The sequence below is a fragment of the Danio rerio genome, chromosome 6 (genome assembly GCF_052040795.2).
Source record: "Danio rerio strain M-AB ecotype USA chromosome 6, GRCz13ab, whole genome shotgun sequence".
NCBI lineage: Eukaryota > Metazoa > Chordata > Actinopteri > Cypriniformes > Danionidae > Danio > Danio rerio.
The window spans coordinates 61,453,546-61,473,384 of NC_141026.1; the positions used below are offsets into that span (position 1 = coordinate 61,453,546).

The 19,839-nt window shown below is 37.0% G+C and overlaps 1 protein-coding gene and 1 long non-coding RNA gene across 16 annotated transcripts in view; one reads left to right on the forward strand and one right to left on the reverse strand.

Moving 5' to 3' along the window:
- The window catches only part of r3hdm2 (R3H domain containing 2), a 117,066-nt gene extending 115,272 nt beyond the window's left edge, over positions 1-1,794 (forward strand). For all 15 annotated transcript variants that reach the window (XM_087258151.1, XM_087258154.1, XM_087258160.1 and 12 more), the window contains one exon: positions 274-1,794. In XM_087258151.1, the coding sequence (XP_087114277.1) occupies positions 274-596 (323 nt within the window). In that variant the 3' untranslated portion in view covers positions 597-1,794. The remainder of the gene's footprint in view (positions 1-273) is intronic.
- Positions 1,795-2,905: 1,111 nt separating this feature from the next.
- LOC147843718 (uncharacterized) lies at positions 2,906-7,244 on the reverse strand. Its single transcript, XR_015494400.1, has 2 exons — positions 6,161-7,244; positions 2,906-5,652 (listed from the first exon to the last, which is right to left on the reverse strand). It is a non-coding gene; the product is annotated as an uncharacterized LOC147843718 (long non-coding RNA).
- Between the last annotated feature and the right edge of the window lie 12,595 nt (positions 7,245-19,839).

The following is a 19,839-nucleotide window of genomic DNA, read 5'->3' on the forward strand; positions in this document are numbered from 1 at the left end:
ACTATTCCAGCTTATGTTTTATGCAGCAAATGCCCTTCCAGCTGCAACCCAGTACTGGGTGTGTACTAAAAAGCATCTTTAGTCTAGTTTTGATCTAAGAGAGTGTATCTGATCCTTGCACATTATCAGCAAGGCTAATCTAGAGTTTAGGAGCCATATATGAGAAAGCTCGACCTCCTTTAGTGGACTTGGTATTCTGGGTAGTACCAGAAGCCCTGAGTTTTTAATCTTTTTGACAATAAAATAGTAATAAGATGTGTCTGTGTCCTGCAGTGGTCAGTCGGGTGTTGGAAGTGACGGATCTCCCAGAAGGCATCTCTCGTCCTGAGGCTGAAAAACTCTTCAATCAGCTCTCGCTCTGCGGCGCCAAGATCCAGTGGCTGAAGGACCCTCAGTGTCCCAGAGGCCCTGGTGGCGGACGCGGGGACGGCAGTGACCCAGCACACCTCTACACTGTAGTGGCCGTGTTCCCCAACACCATGGCGGCCCAGAACGCATCCTTCAAACTCAACAACAGCGGCGGCGGCCTGTTCAAGCTGCGCGCCGCCAAAAAAAACTATGACCTGCGCGTGCTGGAGAGAGCCAGCTCACAGTGAGAGACCCACAGGGAGGAGATCATCCCGCTGTTCCTTACACACTCACACATCCTTTATATTGCTTTACTTTCTGTCATTGACTGAAGAGCACATAATGAGACACTCGCCAATCGTAAGACACGCGCGCACACACACACACATAAGCTGGTGGCTTAAAGGGGCGGTACATAACACTGCATAAACATAGAGCTCCTCCCTTTGTGGCTTGTTTATAGCATAAATATCGAAAGAGTCTTAAATCAAGAGGTTTTCCTCGAAGAGTAAAGACTTTTGTGTTGATGAGGAGTCAAAAGTTTTTCTGTAAAATGAGCTAAATAATCTGACAATGGAGGAAGAAAGGTAAGCTTGTTTTTCATTTTGACATGAGATCATTTTCCTCACCGCACTGGCAGAAAACTCACTTCATTATGACTCTTTATTTCTGAAAACAAGACACTTTTTTTATTTTGCTTGTTTATAAAATGCTTTATTTTAAGATTTTTTTAAAATTATTTATATTTGGGCTGGAATCAAGACAAAATCTTAGTCTTTATTGCTGTTTTTGGTATGATTAACCAAAAAATGTTAAATTGAGATGTTTTTCAAGACAAGTGAAGAATTTTTGTGTTGTTTTTAGAAGTAATGAGTGAAAATGAAGTGAGTTTTTCTGTAAAACAGGCTAAATAATCTGCAAATGGTGGAAGAAAGATAGTCTTGTTTTTCATTTGGACATAAGATAATTTTTCTTACCGAATTGGCAAAAAACTCACTTTTTCTTTTTTTGCTCGTTTCTTTTTTTCGTTTCTTTCCAATTTCTTTTTTTGCTCGTTTATAAAATGCTGCTTTATTTAAGATTTTTGTTCTGACATTTGGACTAGAATCAAGACAAAAGCATGCTCTTTCTTTATGTTTTTGTCTTGTTTTTAGTACAAATATATAAAAATTGTAAAATCAAGATGTTTATCTGGACAAGTTAAGCATTTGTGTTTGTTTTTTAGAAATAATGATTCAAAATTTTTCTGTAAAATAAGCTGAATAGCCTGACAATGGAGGTAAGGTAATGACGTAAGATTGTTTTTCATGTTGCATTGGCAGAAAACTCGATTCATTTTGGCTCATTATTACTGAAATTAGACTTTTTTTTTTTTTTGCTTGTTTATAAAATGCTGCTTGATTTTAAGATTTTTGTTCTGACATTTGGACTAAAATCGAGACAAAAGCATGTTCTTACATGTTCTATTCATGTTGTTGTCTTGTTTTTAGTAAAAATATCTAAAAATAGTGAAATCAAGACATTTTTCTGGATTTTATGTCTTGTTTTCAGAAATGATGAGTCAAAATGAAGTGAGTTTTTCTTCAAAACGGGCAAAATAATCTGACTGGGGTAAGAAAGGTAATGCTGATTTTCATTTTGACATAAAATTGTTTTGCTTACTGCACTGGCAGAAAACTCGATTCATTTTGACTCATTTCTAAAAAACAAGACTACTTTTTGCCAGTCCAAGTTTATTTTATTTTTTTTAATATTTGGACTAGAATCAAGACAAAAGCACATTCTTTCTTGGAGTTTTTGTCTTGTTTTAGTATAAACATCTATAAATTGTAAAATCAAGACATTTTTCTAGACAATTTAAGATTTTTTGTGTTGTTTTCAGAAATATTGAGTGAAAACGAAATGAGTTTTTCTTCAAACGAGCAAAATAATCTGACAATGTGGTGAGAAAGGTAATGCTGATTTTCATTTTAACACTAGATTGTTTTCTTGGCAGAAAACTCACTTATTTTTAGCTCATTTTTTTTTTGAAAACAAGACAATGTTTTTTGCTTGTCTAAAACATGCTGCCTAATTTACAATTTTTTTTTTTAAATATTTGGACTAGAATCGAGTTTTTGTCTTGTTAATAGTTTAAATATCTGAAAATTTTAAAGTCAAGATTTTTGTCAGACAAGTAATGAATTTGTTTTCAGAAATAATGCGTGAAAATGCAGTGAGTTTTCCTTCAAACCAAGCGAAATAATCTGACAATGGAGGAAGAAAGATTACCTTGTTTTTTCATTTTGACATAAGATCATAAGGTTTTGACACGTTTTTATTAAGAAAACTCACTCTATTCTGCCTTATTGTTACTGAAAACAAGACTTCTTTTGCTTCTTGATTTCAGAAATTTGTAATATTTGGCCTAAAATTGAGACAAAATCAAATTCTTTTAGTTTTTGTCTTTTTTTTTTAGTAAAATTGAAAAATCAAGTTGTTTTTCTAGACAAGTAAAGACTTCGTGTTTTGTTTTCAGAAATGTTAAGTCAAAACAAGGTAAATAATTAGATTGTAGATTGTAATTGTAGATATTTGGACTAGAATCAAGACAAAAACTCTGAAGAAATAAAACAAAAAGTATTTTCTTTCTTAGAGTTTTTGTCTTCTTTATAGTACAAATCTTAAATCAAGACTTTTTTTTTTTTTTTTGTGTGACGTGTGTTTTCAGAAAAATGAAGTCATTACTGTGAGATTTTACTAAACAAAGCAAATGTGCCAGCAGAGTAAAAGCAGAATAACCTAGTTTTTGGGTTAAAATAATAAGATTGTTTTGCTTACACTGCTGGCAGATTATTGATCTTGTTATAAGAAAAAACGTCATTAATTATGACTTTTATTTCTAAAAACAAGACTTCTTTTTGCTTCTTGATTTCAGTATTTTTTGATATTTTGACTAGAATCAAGACAAAAGCAGAAAAGTGTGTCTTGTTTTAGTACAAATATCTAACAATTATAAAATCAAGACGTTTTTATAGATGTTAAGTAAAAAATTTGTGTTTGGTTTTCAGAAATTGCGTCAAATCAAGCTGAATAATCTGATCTGCCAATGGGGAAAGCAGAATCATGTTGTTAAATGGTAAAAAATAGTTTATTTAGCTTGACTTATTTGGGTTGTCTAGAAATGCTTCGTGATCGTTTTCCTGCTTAAAATAAGCAAGACAGCAGAATATCGTCATGTCACAAGGAAAAACAAGATTATTTTGCTTTCCCCGTTGGCTGATTATTTTGATTGTTCCACAGAAAACTCATTTAATTTTGACTCATTTCAACAAGACAATATTTATTGCTCGTCTAGAAAATGTGTTTTGATTTAAGAATTTGTAGATATTTGGACTTAAAACAAGACAAAAACTCTAAGAAAAGCATAAAATATAGAGTATTTGCTTAGTTTTTTGTCTTCTTTGTAGTACAAATATTAAATCAAGACGAATATTTTCTTGTATTGTGATGTTTTCAGAAATATTAAGTCAATATTAAGTGAGATTTTACTAAACTAAGTAAATCCGCCAGCAGGGTAAGCAGAATAACCCTGTTTTTGGTTTGAAATAATATGATTATTTTGCTTACACTGCTTGCAGATTATTGATTATTGATTTTAAGGAAAAACTCCATTAGTTATGACTTTTATTTCTGAAAACAAGACCATATTTGTGCTAGGAAATGTTTCTTGATTTAAGATTTAGTTAATGTATCATTTAATTTCATTTGAATCAAATGTTTGGATATTTGTGCTATAAACAAATCATAAACTCCTGAGAAGGAAAACAATTTTTTTTTTGCAGTGTAAAACTTGAAATGATCACTCTTTACTCACCTTCAAGTGGTTTGAGTTGGACAAAAAAAAATAATATTGGGGTTAATGAAGAATGAACTAGTGTGTGTCTCTCAACCACGTTCCTGGAGGACTACCAACACTACATGTTTCTCCTTTGTCACACACACATTACAGGTCTTCAGTGTGTGCTAATGAACTGATGATCTGAATCAGGTGTGATTGGCAAAGTAGACCTTAAAATGTGCAGTGCTGGTGGTCCCCCAGAAACATGGTTGAGAAACACTGAAGCTATTGACTTCCATGGTATTTCTTCTTACTACTGTGGTTGTCCAACATTTTTCTGAATATCTTATTTTGTGTTCAGCAGAAACAAATGAACTCTTCTGGGAGTTTGGAACAGCTTGAGGATGATTAGTAAATGATTACTTTAATTAATGGTTGAAGTATGCCTTTAAAGGGACAGTTCACCCACATATGAAGGCATCATTTACACACCTTCAGCTCAAACAGTTCGGGTTGGTATTAATGTCCATTATATGGACAAATATGAGGGAAGTCAATGATGATCAGGGCTTTTCTTTATGTGTTCTCTAGAAGAAAGAAATACTGACATGATGGTATGAAATCTTTGGGGTGAACTGTCTCTTTAAGACACGGGTGTCAATTCCAGTTCATGGAGGGCCGCAGCTCATCACAGTTTAGTTCCAACCCTAATTAAACACACCTGATTAAACTGATTGAGTCCGTCAGGCTTGTTTGAAAGCAGCAGGTAAGTGTGTTGGAGCAGGGTTCGAACTAAACTGTGCAAAACTGCGGCCCTCCAGGAACTAGAATTGACACCTGTGCTTTAAGAGGACAGTTCAGAGATTTAAAGGGACAGTTCACCCAAAAATTCATTTTACTTACTATTTACTCTCCCTCAAGTGGTACAAATTGCTATCTTTTTTTGTTTGTTTGTTTGTTCTATTAAAACATTAAAGAAGATAATTTGAAGAATGTTAGAAACCTGTAACCATTGACTTCCATAGTAGGAAAAACAAACACTATGGAAGTGAATGGTTACAGATTTGCAGACAGAATTTCTTTGTAAGTAAATGTTGGCAGAATGTTCATTTGTAGGTGAACTATTTCTTTAAGATCTTTGTTTACATGTCTTTTATTTCTTCTGTGGAGCAAAAATGCCCATATTTTAAGAAATGCTGCTTTATATTGACTTCCGTTTACATAAACATGAACACAAATGAAGTGGAAGTCAGTTTGAGCTGAAGCGTTCTGGTGTTTGTTTTCTGCCGAAGATGAAAAAGCATGGAGATCAAACAGAGATTAAGAAAATGCAGTGTGCATCGTATTCTTATCTGAGACTTAAAGGGTTAGTTCACACAAAATATCTCAATTGCTCAACGTTTGCTCTCCCTCAGGTGTTTCCAAACCTTTTAGAATTTGTTCTGTTGAATATTAAAGAAGATATTTTGAGGAATGCTGGATACCTGTTACCATTGACTTCCATATTAAGAAGTAAAATACAATGGAAGTCAATGGTTACTGGTTTTCAGCATTCTTCACAATATCTTCTTTAGCGTTTAACAGAAGAAAGAAGCTCTTAAAGCATGAGTAAATGATGGCAGAATGTTCATTTGTCGGTGAACTGTTTCTTTAATGAAGATCTCCTTCGTTTGCATGTCTTTTATTTCTTCTGTGGGGCAAAAATGCACATATTTTGAGGAATGCTGATTCATATTGACGTCCGTTTACATAAATATGAACACAAATGAACTGAAACTAAGTTTGAGCTGAAGCGTTTTAGTGTTTGTTTTCTGCAGAAGAAAAAGCATGGAGATTAAACAGAGATTAAGAAAATAGAGTGAAAATCTTATTCTTATCTGAGACTTAAAGGGTTAGTTCACACAAAATCTAACATTTACTTTCCATGTTTCAAAGTCCTTTGAGTTTCTTTTATTAACCACTAAAGGAGATATTTTGAAGAATGCTGGATACCTGTAACCATTGAGTTCCATAGTAGGAAATCAAATGGAAGTCAATGGTTACAGGTTTTCAGCATTCTTCAAAATCCTTTAGTGTTCAACAGAAAAGGAAACTCTTAAAGCTTGAGTAAATGATGACATGATTTTCATGTTTGGGTGAACTGTCTTTTTAAAATGGTAAATCTGGTGCTCTGCTGCTTTAACTGCTGCTTTATATGCAGATTTAAAGAGACGGTACACCCCAAAACAAACATTGTCATCATTTCCTCACCATTTCTTACCTCCAAACATTAAACATTCTTTCTTGTTGACCACGAAAGTTTGAAGACTTCTGAAAACCGGTAACCATCGACTTCCACACTATTTGATTTCCTACAATGGAAGTCAATAGTTACCGATTTTTAACATTCTTCAAAATATCTTCTTTTGTGTTTACCAGAATAAAAGAAACGAATGGTTTAAGAAACCAAACCAAATAATGCTTTGGAAACACTTGAAGATGAGTAAACCGTGATTAAATATTCATCTTTTGGAGTACTGTCCCTTTAAATCCAGATGTTCTTCCACCAAAGTAAGTGGTTCAGGTTTGGAGCAGTGTGTGTGTGTGTGCGTGTGTAAATGATGAAGTGATGAACTCTCGGTTTAACACTCGCCTCTGTCCTCCATCAGTCTCTCCTCCTCTTCTCCTTCACATGGTTCACTTTGGATTTCTTCCTCTTTCTCTTTCTGGCGTTTCTTGCTTTCTGTTTTGCCTTAACGCTGTTGTGGACTTCTGTATTGCGCTGTTTATTTTCTCTCTCTCTCTCTCTCAGATGAATCTTCTTTTCTCGGTTCAGTATATTTATATAAGTGATGTAAGGATTATAAGAAATAATCTATATATTCAGTGATTCTTTTTTCCCGTGGATAAGTTGAAGCCTCTCCTTTTTCTCTCCTCTTCTTCTCTCCTCGTTGTGTTTTTTGCGTTGGCCGCTGTGCAGAAAGTATCTGAGGTATTTAAAAGTGCACAATGATTGCGAATGTCTACTGTAAATTCCATTTAATCTGTTATTTTTTGTTTGTTTTTAAAAATATAAAAGATAACTCGAAGATCCCTGCGCTGTCTGGCTTTCTGTTGAGTCGGAGGATGTGTGTGTGTGTGCGTGTGTGTGTGTGTGTGTGTGTGTGTGTGTGTGTGTGTGTGGATGGATAGAGTATGTGAGATGTTTGTGTGTGTGTGTGTGTGTGTGTGTGTGTGTGTGTGTGTGTGTGTGTGTGTGGATGGATAGAGTATGTGAGATGTTTGTGTGTGTGTGTGTGTGTGTGTGTGTGTGTGTGGATGGATAGAGTATGTGAGATGTGTGTGTGTGTGTGTGTGTGTGTGTGTGTGTGTGTGTGTGTATGTGTGTGTGTGTGTGTGTGTGTGTGTGGATGGATAGAGTATGTGAGGTGTGTGTGTGTGTGTGTGTGTGTGTGTGTGTGTGTGGATGGATAGAGTATGTGAGATGTTTGTGTGTGTGTGTGTGTGTGTGTGTGTGTGTGTGTGTGTGTGTGTGTGTGTGTGTGTGTGTGTGTGTGTGTGTGTGTGTGTGTGTGTGTGTGTGGATGGATAGTAGAGTATGTGAGATGTGTGTGTGTGTGTGTGTGTGTGTGTGTGTGTGGATGGATAGAGTATGTGAGATGTTTGTGTGTGTGTGTGTGTGTGTGTGTGTGTGGATGGAAAGAGTATGTGAGGTGTGTGTGTGTGTGTGTGTGTGTGTGTGTGTGTGTGTGTGTGTGTGTGTGTGTGTGGATGGATAGTAGAGTATGTGAGATGTTTGTGTGTGTGTGTGTGTGTGTGTGTGTGTGTGTGTGTGTGTGTGTGTGTGTGGATGGAAAGAGTATGTGAGGTGTGTGTGTGTGTGTGTGTGTGGATGGATAGTAGAGTATGTGAGATGTTTGTGTGTGTGTGTGTGTGTGTGTGTGTGTGTGTGTGTGTGGATGGAAAGAGTATGTGAGGTGTGTGTGTGTGTGTGTGTGTGGATGGATAGTAGAGTATGTGAGATGTTTGTGTGTGTGTGTGTGTGTGTGTGTGTGTGTGTGTGTGTGTGTGTGTGTGTGGTCATCTCCTCCAGATCAGTTGCTGCTGGTGAAGGTAAGTGAAGCTCAGCTGATCTCAGTACAGACTCTGCTCCTCCTCCTCCTCCTCCTCCTCCTCCTCCTCCTCGGTGTGTTTGAGAGTCTCATGATGAGCCGTGATGCGGGAGAATATCTGAGAATCCGCCTGAAGGAAGATTAATGTTGATCCATCACAATCACACACATGATTTTCAGCTCCTTCAGCAAACAGATTATGTTGTGTTGCACATTTAATATTATTAAAGTGTAGAGCGGTTACTCGACTGAAGATCTACAGAACATGTTTCATTCATTCATTCATTTTCTTGTCGGCTTAGTGCCTTTATTAATCCGGGGTCGCCACAGCGGAATGAACCGCCAACTTATCCAGCATATGTTTTACGGATGCCCTTCCATCTCTGGGAAACATCTATACACACTCATTCACACACACACACACACACACACACTCTATGGATAATTTAGCCTACCCAGTTCCCCTATAGCGCATGTGTGTGGAGTGTGTAAACCGGAGCACCCGGAGGAAACCCACGGGAATGTAGCGGGACTCAAACCAGTGACATTCTTGCTATGAGGCTACCCACTGCGCCACTGTTCTGCCCCCACATATATATTGTCAACAGAAGCTGTAAATCAGCGTTTGATTGTTGACACGTGATGGGAAACGTTATAAACTGTTCACCTTTATTTTCTCCTCTGAGATCGGTCGTTTCTGAATTCAGGATATTTTAGTTTAAGGGTGACCCTTTGATTTTCACACTTCTTCAAAAATAAGTTTCTCAGATGTGAAGTATTTGCATATTTATTTATGCATTTGGCGAACACTGTTATCCTGAAGATGAAGAAAGTCCAAAGCACACGAGAGGGGTCTGCAGACCTGGTGCTGTGCAATCTGAGCTGCATCCAATGCTTTTTAATGCGTCACCTAACCCCACTCCTAACCCTACTAATAGTATCTGGATGCAGCCTTTATGATGCATGCTGAGACTGCATCACTCAGCGATGCAATGTCAGACACAAAGCACTCAAATGAAGCGAGTGATGTCACTGCAAGGGGTGGGGATATCATTTTTTGCTGGATACCAGGGCCCGGTTTTTCAAAAGGTTTAATCCGGATAAAATTGATCCAGATTTAGTAATCCTGTTTTTGCGATCCGTGATCACGTAATCCAGCTTACTTTTGAGCCAGTTTTTCAAAGCAACATCGGATTGGATCAATCTGATCTGGATAGGAACTTTTCAGGATCACTAAATCTGGATAACCAGTGCTCAAACAGGAGAGGACATCACAATGTAGAACTCTAGATATGTAAAGAGTAGAATAGCCAGCGTGGGGTCAGAATAACTTTATTTTCATTTGAAATGAAAACTAAGAAAATTTAATAATTATTAAAATAATAATAATAATAATATAAAAAAGAAAAACAACACCCCATTCTCTTCCAGCAGTCCGCTCATCTGAGACCTACAACACTGTACATTGAGGATATTAATAATAAGTTTCAAATATAGATGTAAATAAAAAAAAGACTTAATGTCAAAAACTCCACAATCATTTCAGACTTCCTCATCTGATGTGGAGAGAGCAGCTTGTCTGAGCGCAGCCTTTAGGAGGCAGATCTCAAGTCATTGGCCTTGGTTTGCTGCAGTTTGGTCAGAGTCAGTTGTTCCTCTGCCAGATGAAGCTGTGCTTCTGCCCTTTCAGTCTCTTTTTGCAATTGTTGAAAGAGATATAAAAAATCAGTCATTGCCATTCTTTGCATTTTTTTTATTCTGTAATCATTGCATGCATCACTAATAAATATTCTAAAAAAAAAAAAACATTTTGCATTGTGATGAATATATATATATATATATATATATATATATATATATATATATATCAATTAGTGACAGAATAAAATTGATTGTTGTTGGTCAGTTTTGGCAGCTGTTTGGGGGATTATTTTATGAGGCCAAACTCTTTCTACTTTGCTGTAGGCCTATACTGAAAGGCTGAATACGTTAAAGCCTATAATCACTATAGCCTGACGGATGAACAAATAAAATAAAAACCTTATGAATAAATAGTATATCTCGTAAGATACTGTATGATCCAAAAATAGTATTATTTAATACATTTTTTAAATTTTCATTACATTTTGGGCATGAAATCCACGGTAAATCCACCCTTCTGATGGGATCAGTTTAATCCAGGATTTTTGGATCAAAGTGATCCAGATCCTACAAAAAAGGTCTGAAAAACCCAAACTAAAGGTTTGATCCGGATCAAAACCAAGATTGGATTACGTGATCTAATCCGATTATATAATCCGTTTTTCCTTTTGAAAAACCCATTTTCAAGATTTGATCCAATCCCTTATCCAAAATCCCAGTGGATTACTTTTGAAAAACTGGGCCCAAGACATGTTGGACTTTCAGGGAATGAACGAGCGGATGCAGCTGATCTAAAACAAGCTGTGAACAAATGTCAAGACCTTTTATTAACAATTACATTTTAAATAAGTGGCAAGAGGAGTGGGATACTCTGGAAAACAATCAATTACACGAAATCCAGCCTGAAATTACAGATGAAGCCTGGTCATCCAGATTTAGTGATCCTGAAAAGTTCCTATCCGGATCAGATTGATCCAATACAATGTTGCTTTGAAAAACTGGCTCAAAAAGTAAGCTGGATTACGTGATCACGGATCGCAAAAACAGGATTACTAAATCCGCATCAATTTTATCCGGATTAAACCTTTTGAAAAACCGGGCGCAGGAGATCATCCTCTGTGCAGTCATGCGTGATTTTTTTTATTAGTTTATCTTTAATGTTCACGAGTGCCATCAAAGTTACCCATGATGCTTTAAAATCAGCTTAGTCCCTTTATTAATCTGGGGTCGCCACAGCGGAATGAACCGCCAACTTACTCTTTCACACACTACAAACAATTTAGCCTACCCAATTCCCCTATAGCGCATGCATTTGGACTGTGGGGGAAACCGGAGCACCCGGAGGAAACCCACATCCCCAACACGGGGAGAACATGCAAACTCCACACAGAAACGCCAACTGACCCAGCCGAGGCTCGAACCAGAGACCTTCTTGCTGTGAGGCCACTGTGCTAGCCACTGTGATGCCCTCTCCTGCAACTAATGATGTTAATATTATATAGTACAGTTAATCTTAATATCACAACGTAAACACCGCAGGAGTCGTAATCTAAAGTAAACAAAAGGCTGATGGATTTTATCTGCAGGTTGTTTTATTAAATACTCTGTTTATCTTCTGTAGTTTATAGAGGAAACATGGTAATTTAAATACTGTAATCAAATATATTACCTCGCAACCCCTCCCTCTTCCCCCTAAATTGTTCCCACAGGAAGATCCCGACCCTCACTTTGGGAATCACTGCTGTAGTTAATGCTAGAGTACGCTGGTGCATTCATTAACAGAGTTGTAGATACTCTAATATATACAGTCTGATACGCTTTACTATAGTCTGATTAAAACACTACAGTATTCTGAATGACGTTCATGTGGGTCTGAACATAAGGTCACGCTCAACTGTAAAGCTTCCATTAGTTAATGTATTCACAGCAATTTATTAATCAACATGTACTAATGCATTATGAAAACACACCTGACTGTGTTGTCTGTGACTGACATCAACAAAGGTGAACGGTTACTGCAGTGTGTTTGCGTTCGTGTTTATTTTCTGAGGGTGTTTGTGTGAGTTTGTCTCCCTCTGCTGGTGGAGAGGCGCATCTGCACTGCTCTACATCGCTCAATGCAATGAAGCTGCAGGCCCGGAGACCCAACTGCACGCTCAGACGGCTAGATCTGCACTTCCAGACCTTCACAGCGCCACCTGCTGTTTAAAAGATCGACTAACCTGATTTCAGCTGCTTCTAAATTGTAATTTAAACTATTTTTGTACTATTAAATTCAATTCAGCTTTATTTGTATAGCGCTTTTACAATGTAGATTGTGTCAAAGCAGCTTCACATAAATGGTCATAGTAACTGGAACAGTGTGGTTCAGTTTTAGTGTTTAAGTTCAGTTCAGTTTAGCTCAGTTCAGTGTGATTTAATCATTACTGAGAGTTCAAACACTGAAGAGCAAATTCATCGATGCGTAGCTCTACCAATCCTGAACCATGCGAGCCAGTGGCGACAGCGGAGAGGGAAAAAAACTTCACCTGATAAGAGTGATAGTAAAATAGTATAAAATATTAGGCTATGATTGAATAAATTAATATATGAAATATTAAACATACTATTTTTAATGCATTAATTCTGTTGTGTTTTTATTAATTGTGTTTGTAAATAGATATTGTTCATTTACTTCAATATTTTCAGACATTTGTTGTTTTTTTTATCATTAAGGATTTATGGGTTTCGTATTGAGTTGAGGAAATGAATATTATCTTCATATACAATACATTTCTTCACATACAATAAATTATAGAGCTCTGAGTAATTTTCTCACAACAAACTTTATTTTTGTGGACTTTTTCATGAGGTCCTACAAGTCAAGTTGTAAACAATGCAGAGAAAAATGGTGAAAAATAATTATTGGAGTAATAATAATTTTTTACATAGAAAATAACATTAAATAAAATAAATGCTTTACATTCTTATTGGGGAGATTTTTCATTTCTAGATAAAAAAAACTGGAAATATCTGCAGTCTTTGGTACATTTATTTATCTGGATCCCCATTAGCCACAACCAAGGTTCTTCCTGGGGTCCATCGAACATAACACAAAATTACATTAATACACAACAACAAAGACTAATAAAAACATTAAAATACATACATAACATCCAAATCAACAATCTACTTAATATTGTTCCATTAAATATTTTTTAAAATAATTTTTTAAACCTCATTTTACTTGTTACAAAGCATGTAATGTTTGACGGCAATTCATTCCATATTCTCATTCCTCTGTAACAGTTTTCCTGTTACTAATTGAAAATTCTACCTGTAGTAGCTATCTCACCCATTAGAGGGCGATCTAGGTAGTAAGTCTCCAATCTGCTTAAAAGGAGGTAGAGAAGAAGCAGTAGGCAGGAAGTATGTTGCCTAGCACATGGAAAGGCTTCTTCACTGCGCTGTTGTTTGTTGATGCACTTATTTGAGGAACATTTTTGTTCTTATACCTCAGATGTAAGTAGGCCTGTTTTTTTTTTTTTTTGTATAAATTTCGGTTTTGTACATATGTTTTTTGTGGTGTTGGCAAGGTTTTGATTGTATGTTTGTTTATATGCAGAGGGTTTTTGGTATACACTTTAAGTCATCAAAACAGGCCCTGGACAATCCATACTCATATCCGCAGACTTTTTCCATCCACTTTCCTACTGATTCCGTGGCCAACCATTGATGAACTGTTTGCTGAAATTGATCTTTCATGTGATTCACTTAAGGACTGATGGTATCTTTTTTGCTTGCTATAAATACTGGATCCAATGAGAGACACTTATCAAATGCTTATTTCTGTCGAAAAGTGATCATTAATGAGTTGACTGCTGATCATTTCATATCCCCAGTGTGTAACAATAATTATTCATAGCTGTTGTCATATACATTTATTCTAAATACACATGAATCTCTGAAAGTTGTTTTGTGGTCTCTCAATTTCTTTAATGTAGCTTCAAAAAAAAAAGTAGTTGTTACACCTCTATACTTCACGGTACGTTGCTTTGCATTAGTTTTTGAAATGGGAAGCAAAAAATTTCCTTTTAATGCATGCCTGGTGTTAAAATGATGACTAACAGTACTATACAAAAGTTGACTGTACAATACACTTGGAACTTTTACCACAGAAATATTTCTTATAAAACACAGCAGAGAAACAATTTCCCTATCCTTCACCAATAACCAACCTAAAGGTTTATGCATTTTCATAATATGAACTCTTCTATTGCAGTGTAAAATGAGTCGTGCCGCTCTATTCTGGACTAACTGTAATTAAGTCTTACTCGACCATACCACTGGACAGTAATCTAGATAAGAAAGAACAATTGCCTGAACAATTTGAGAAATACAGTACTGTGGTAAAAAGTCGACACATCTCTTAATAATTAATAAACCTCTCCCCATAACTATTACCATTTCATCAATCTGTTTTGACCACTTATCAAGAAGAACTCCAAGAAGCTTAATTTCCTCTACCTGTTCAATAGGCACACTCATTACAGACACATTTAACTGTGGTTTACATTTAAATTGAAAGTTTGATCCAAACACAATACTTTTGGTTTTTGTCAAATTTAACACCATCTTATTATTCTGTACCCACTTCACCACTAATTGTAACTCCTCATCTGAATCAGCAGATCATTTTTCTATCGATGCCGGTACACTGTATTAGTGTTGGCAGAGACCCACTTTTTAAATTGTAATATCAATCTGGGAAAAATACACACCACAAGCTAATTACTTTTGATTTCACCTAAGAGATCTCATATTGTAGATTCTATGCAGATTAACTGAGATTTTGATTTCCACAAAACGTGTTTGTAATTATTACAGAACTTATAAATAATTGATTTATTTACTGTTATTGTGTTACTGTTATTGTCTTTAGTAGAACTTTCAGATAGATAATACAGTAATATGTACAGTAGACCTATACAGCACTAAAATATGTTACAAATAATAATTGCGCTATATATTATACATTTTACTTTAACATTTTTACTTTAAAGTTTTTTTCTTATTTTGCCAGAAAGCATTGCTAGAAAATTGTCCCAGATTGGTACAATAATACATCAAATAAGAGCCAGCTGTAAATATCATAAAATAATGCTGCTTTGACACTAATTTGATCAAATCAAACACTGAAATAATTGCTTGTTAGTGTAATATTTTGCACCACATTGATTTATTCCATAAATCTTGGTAATTTTCAGGAATCGCTTTAATAATTAATAACCTTACTGGCGTTTCTGATGTTGTTACTTGCTAGAAAGTGCTGGTCTGAGTGTGCAGTTGGGTCTCCGTACCTGCCGCTTCACCCAACCCAACAGCAGGGGGCACTGTCTGGTCTGGAAGTGCAGGTCTGTACGCGCAGGTCTGAGCGTGCAGTTGGGTCTCCGGGCGCGCTCACACACACACACACACAGTGGCGCAAAAAGGGGGTATGCAGTATATGCGGCGCATAGGGGCGCCACACATGGGGGACACCATTGTGCCAAAACTATTTTTGAAATTATCCATATTAAAAGTTTCAAATAATATATATATATATATATATATATATATATATATATATATATATATATATATATATATATATATATATATATATATATATATATATGTATATGTTAAAAATGTTTAATTAGCATTTTATACGCGTATAATATTGTATTTTATTAAATTAAAAAATCCTTTAACACCCCACCCCCCACCCCCATTTTTTATACCATATACATGTTTTTATGAATTTATTATGCATCATATTGATTCATCAGGCCTTTTGGTAACTTCTTAGCTCAAAAATATTCTAATTTTAGCTACAAACAAAGTTATAACATTTTTTTATAACATCAAAGTCTTTTTTTATTTAACTTTTAGTAGTTTCAGTCAATTGTTCTGGCAAAGACAGACCTACACTTCTCACAGTATGCATGTGAGAAGTAATCACAATGTTCTTTTGCCCTTTAGGACTCCCATGTCTATCATTTTGTTTTGACAAATGTAGTACAAAAAGTCCAAAAGCAAGGCTAGTCAAGGTGCTATAATCATTTAGTGAGGGAAAATTAAACTGAGATGAATTTTGGGGTGGTATGAGATGCATTTCTTTGCGACTTAACATGCTTAATGTAATTATACCTTTTTACTTCATACTATTTCAGTTGTGTTCAGAACTGCGAAACTGTATTTTTTAAAGCATATTAATATCTTTATGAAAAAATATCTTTAATTTATTGATGGAAATATTCTCCACATTTTATCACTTGCCTGTTATAAAATATAGTTGGATTGAAGGGGGGCACGCAAAAGTTGAAGCCGCATACCCATCAGTAAATGTGCAGTTGCGCCCCTGCACACACACACACACACACCCTAAAAGCAGATTGACATTTTCCACAAGTCTACAAACATTTTCAATGATGTGTGACTGACTGATGTGTTTTGCATGATGTGTGTGTATATTAAATGATATAAAATGAACAGTATATGCAGTTCAAACATATAAATCTTGTGTTCAGGTGTACAAAAACATGTGGAAGAGGAAATGACGGACAGTATGATCAGTATTATCTATGATAAGAGTGTGTGTTTCAGGTATGTGTGTGTTCGAACAAGTTGTGTGTGCGTTGCTCCAGTTTTCTTGTGTGTGTGTGTGTGTGTGTGTGTGTGTGTGTATGTTCCAGGTTTCTTCTGTTTGTGTTTTCCTCCAGGTTTCGTGTGTGTTTGTGTTTCTTCAGGTTTCAAGCGTGTGTTCTTCCAGATTGCAGGTGTTCATGTGTAATAGAGACGAACTAGTGAGAGCAACCGACTTCCATGCAGAAGGTCGGCGGTTCGATCCCAGCTTGGAGCAGGTTGGGTGGTGAAGAATCAGCGGGGTTACATTGGTGCCGTGACCTGGATGGGTGTGAGGTTTAGGGGGGTGAGGTACAGAAGCCATCTAATAAGTGCTGTGCAGGTAAACCTCACTCCTCTGACCTCTAAAGGTGCTCTAGCGACAGACGTTATGGTCTTTAGCCTCCTTGGTACAGCAACTGACTCTCATGCGGAAGGTCACAGGTTCGATTCCAGCTCAGAGCGGGTTGGGTGGCGGGGTCACACGTGTGTGTTTGTGTTTCTCCTGATGTCAGTTGTGTGTTTGTGTGTTCCTCCAGATTTCAGATGTGTGTGTTTGTGTGAGTTCCTCCTGGTGTCAGGTGTGTGTGCAGTCCTCAGCTCTACAGCAGTCAGCAGATCATTAGAGTTTCTTCTTCTTCTGTGTGTGTACTGTGCGCTTCATTACCGTCTCATTATTTAAACACAAGCCCAAACTTTTCCTGCTGCATTTGCAGAATCTCCTGAAGACTCAGAGTCTGTAATGAGGAGACGAGCCGTTCATTAGAGTCAGACTCACTCCGGCTCCTGCTCAATCCACTGACGCTCTCTTCAACTAATCATCTGCTTTAATTACTCACTGACACACACACACACACACACACACACGAGCATTCACAGACATGTGCTCAATGACAACTACAGTACAGATTTAAATATTGGTATTATAAATGAACAAAATCTATAATTAATGATTTTGTACGAAATTTTTTTTTTTAAAATATATCAAAATATTGAACATATTCAGATATTATATACATTATAATAAATAGGTTATGACCAATAATGTTTACTAATGATAACTTATTGCACTGTAGAATAATAAAGATAATAGTCAAAGCTTGCTGAAGTGAGAGAGTGACAGTATAAGTCTGTGTGTGTGTGTGTGTGTGTGTGTGTGTGTGTGTGTGTGTGTGTGTGTGTGTGTGTGTGTGTGTGTGTGTGTGTGTGTGTGTGTGTGTGTGTGTGTGTGTGTGTGTGTGTGTGTGTGTGTGTGTGTGAGAGAGAGAGAGAGAGTAAGATAGTGTGTTTGTACTGTATGTGTGTGTGTGAGAGAGAAAAGCTATATCCAGTGCTCAGCATATGAGTACAGCCCGTTTTGAAGATGAAAATGTTCCTCCAGTTCTCAGTGAATATAGCTGATGTGTTTTGGTGCATCTGAACAAAACAGATTTGTTAAACAGGTTTAAATCATATTTTACTCACCAAACATACTGAGAAATTAAAAGATAAAACAATGAAATTCAAGCAAAATATTGCAAAACCTACAAAATTTCAACTTAATTTGTACATTTTTTGCTTCTCTTGATTTTTCTTATTTTTTTATTTGTATTTAATATTTTTATAACATATAAACGTGGCTGTGCTAGTGTTTGGAGTGTTATCGTAAGTTATTTCGTTAGATAAGCTCCAGATTTGACTGACTAATCTAATGTACAGTGCATGCAGAAAGTATTGACGGCGCTTCCCTTTTCCACATGTTACTGCCTTGTTCATTTATCTAAAATCATGAATTTCCTCAACATTCTACACACAATCCCCTATAACGACAATGTGGAGAAAGAGTTTTTTAAATTATTGCAGATTTATTAGAAATAAAGAGCTGAAGAGTCACATGTACATCAGTGTTCACAGGCTTTGCTCAAGACTCTGTTGATGCTCCTTTGGCAGTGATTACAGCCTCAAGTCTTGTTGAATATGACGCCACAAGCTCTGCACACCTGTCCTTGGGAAACATTCCTCTTTGCAGGACCTCTCAAGCTCTATCAGGTTTGGATGGGAGTCGACGGTGTTCAGTCATTCTCAGATCTCTCCAGAGATGTTCAATAGGATTTAGCTCTGGGCTCTGGCTTGGGCCACTCAAGCACATTCACCGAGTCATTGTGAAGCCGCTGCATTGTGTTGGCGGTGTGCTTTGGGTCATTGCCCTGCTGGAAGATGAAGCGTCGCCCCAGTCTGAGGTCGAGAGCACTCTTGTGCAGGTGCCAACACCACCATGCTTCACTGTAGGGATGCTGTTAGCCTGCTGATGAGCGCCGCCTGCTGTTCTCCACACGTAACGCCTGGCGTTCACTCCAAACAGTTCAGTTTGAGTCTCATCAGAGCAGAGAGTTTAGTTTCTGATGCTCTGAGAGTCCTTCAGATGGCAAACTCCAGGCGGGGAGTGTCTTCCGTCTGCCCGCTCCACCATACAGATGCCTGATTGGTGGATTGCTGCACAGATGGTTGTCCTTCTGTAAGCTTCTCCTCTCTCCACAGAAGAGCGCTGGAGCTCAGACAGAGTGACCATCAGGTTATTGATCACCTGACTGAGGCTTTTCTCCCCGATCACTCAGCTTAAATGTCCGGCCAGCTCTAGGAAGAGTCCTGCTGGTTAAATATCTTCCACTGACGGATGATGGAGGACGCTGTGCTCACTGGAGTTTCAGAGCAGCAGAAATGTTTCTGTCACCTTCCCCAGCCTTGTGATCGAGACAATCCTGTCTCTGAGGTCTACAGACAGTTCCTTTGTCTTCATGCTTGGTTTGTGCTTTGTCATGCACTGTTAACCCTGGGCCCTTATATAGACAGGTGTAGCCTTTTCAGATCATGTCCATCAGCTGAATTGAGCACAGCTGAACTCCAATGAAGCTGCTGACACATCTCCAGAATGATCAGTGGAGACAGAATGAACCTGAGCTCAGTTTAGAGCTTCAGCCAAAGGCTGTCAATACTGATGTACATCTGATTTTACAGGTGTTTTATCTTAAAAAAATCTGCAACAATTTCTAAAACTCTTTCTTCACATGGTCATTATGGGGGATTGGATATTGTAGAGCTCCCTAATGAAAATAGGAATTTGAGAGGGGTGTACTTATTTATGCTGAGCACTGTATCTGTGAGTGTGTGTGAGAGAGAGAAATATAGAAAGTGTGTGTGTGTCTCAGATGAATTGCACTAATTCAATGTGCATTGTCATGTGACGACAAACAAAGTGCAAGCAGCCGAACACAGCAAACATGCAGCATTTCTCATCCACACAAACACAATCTTGAT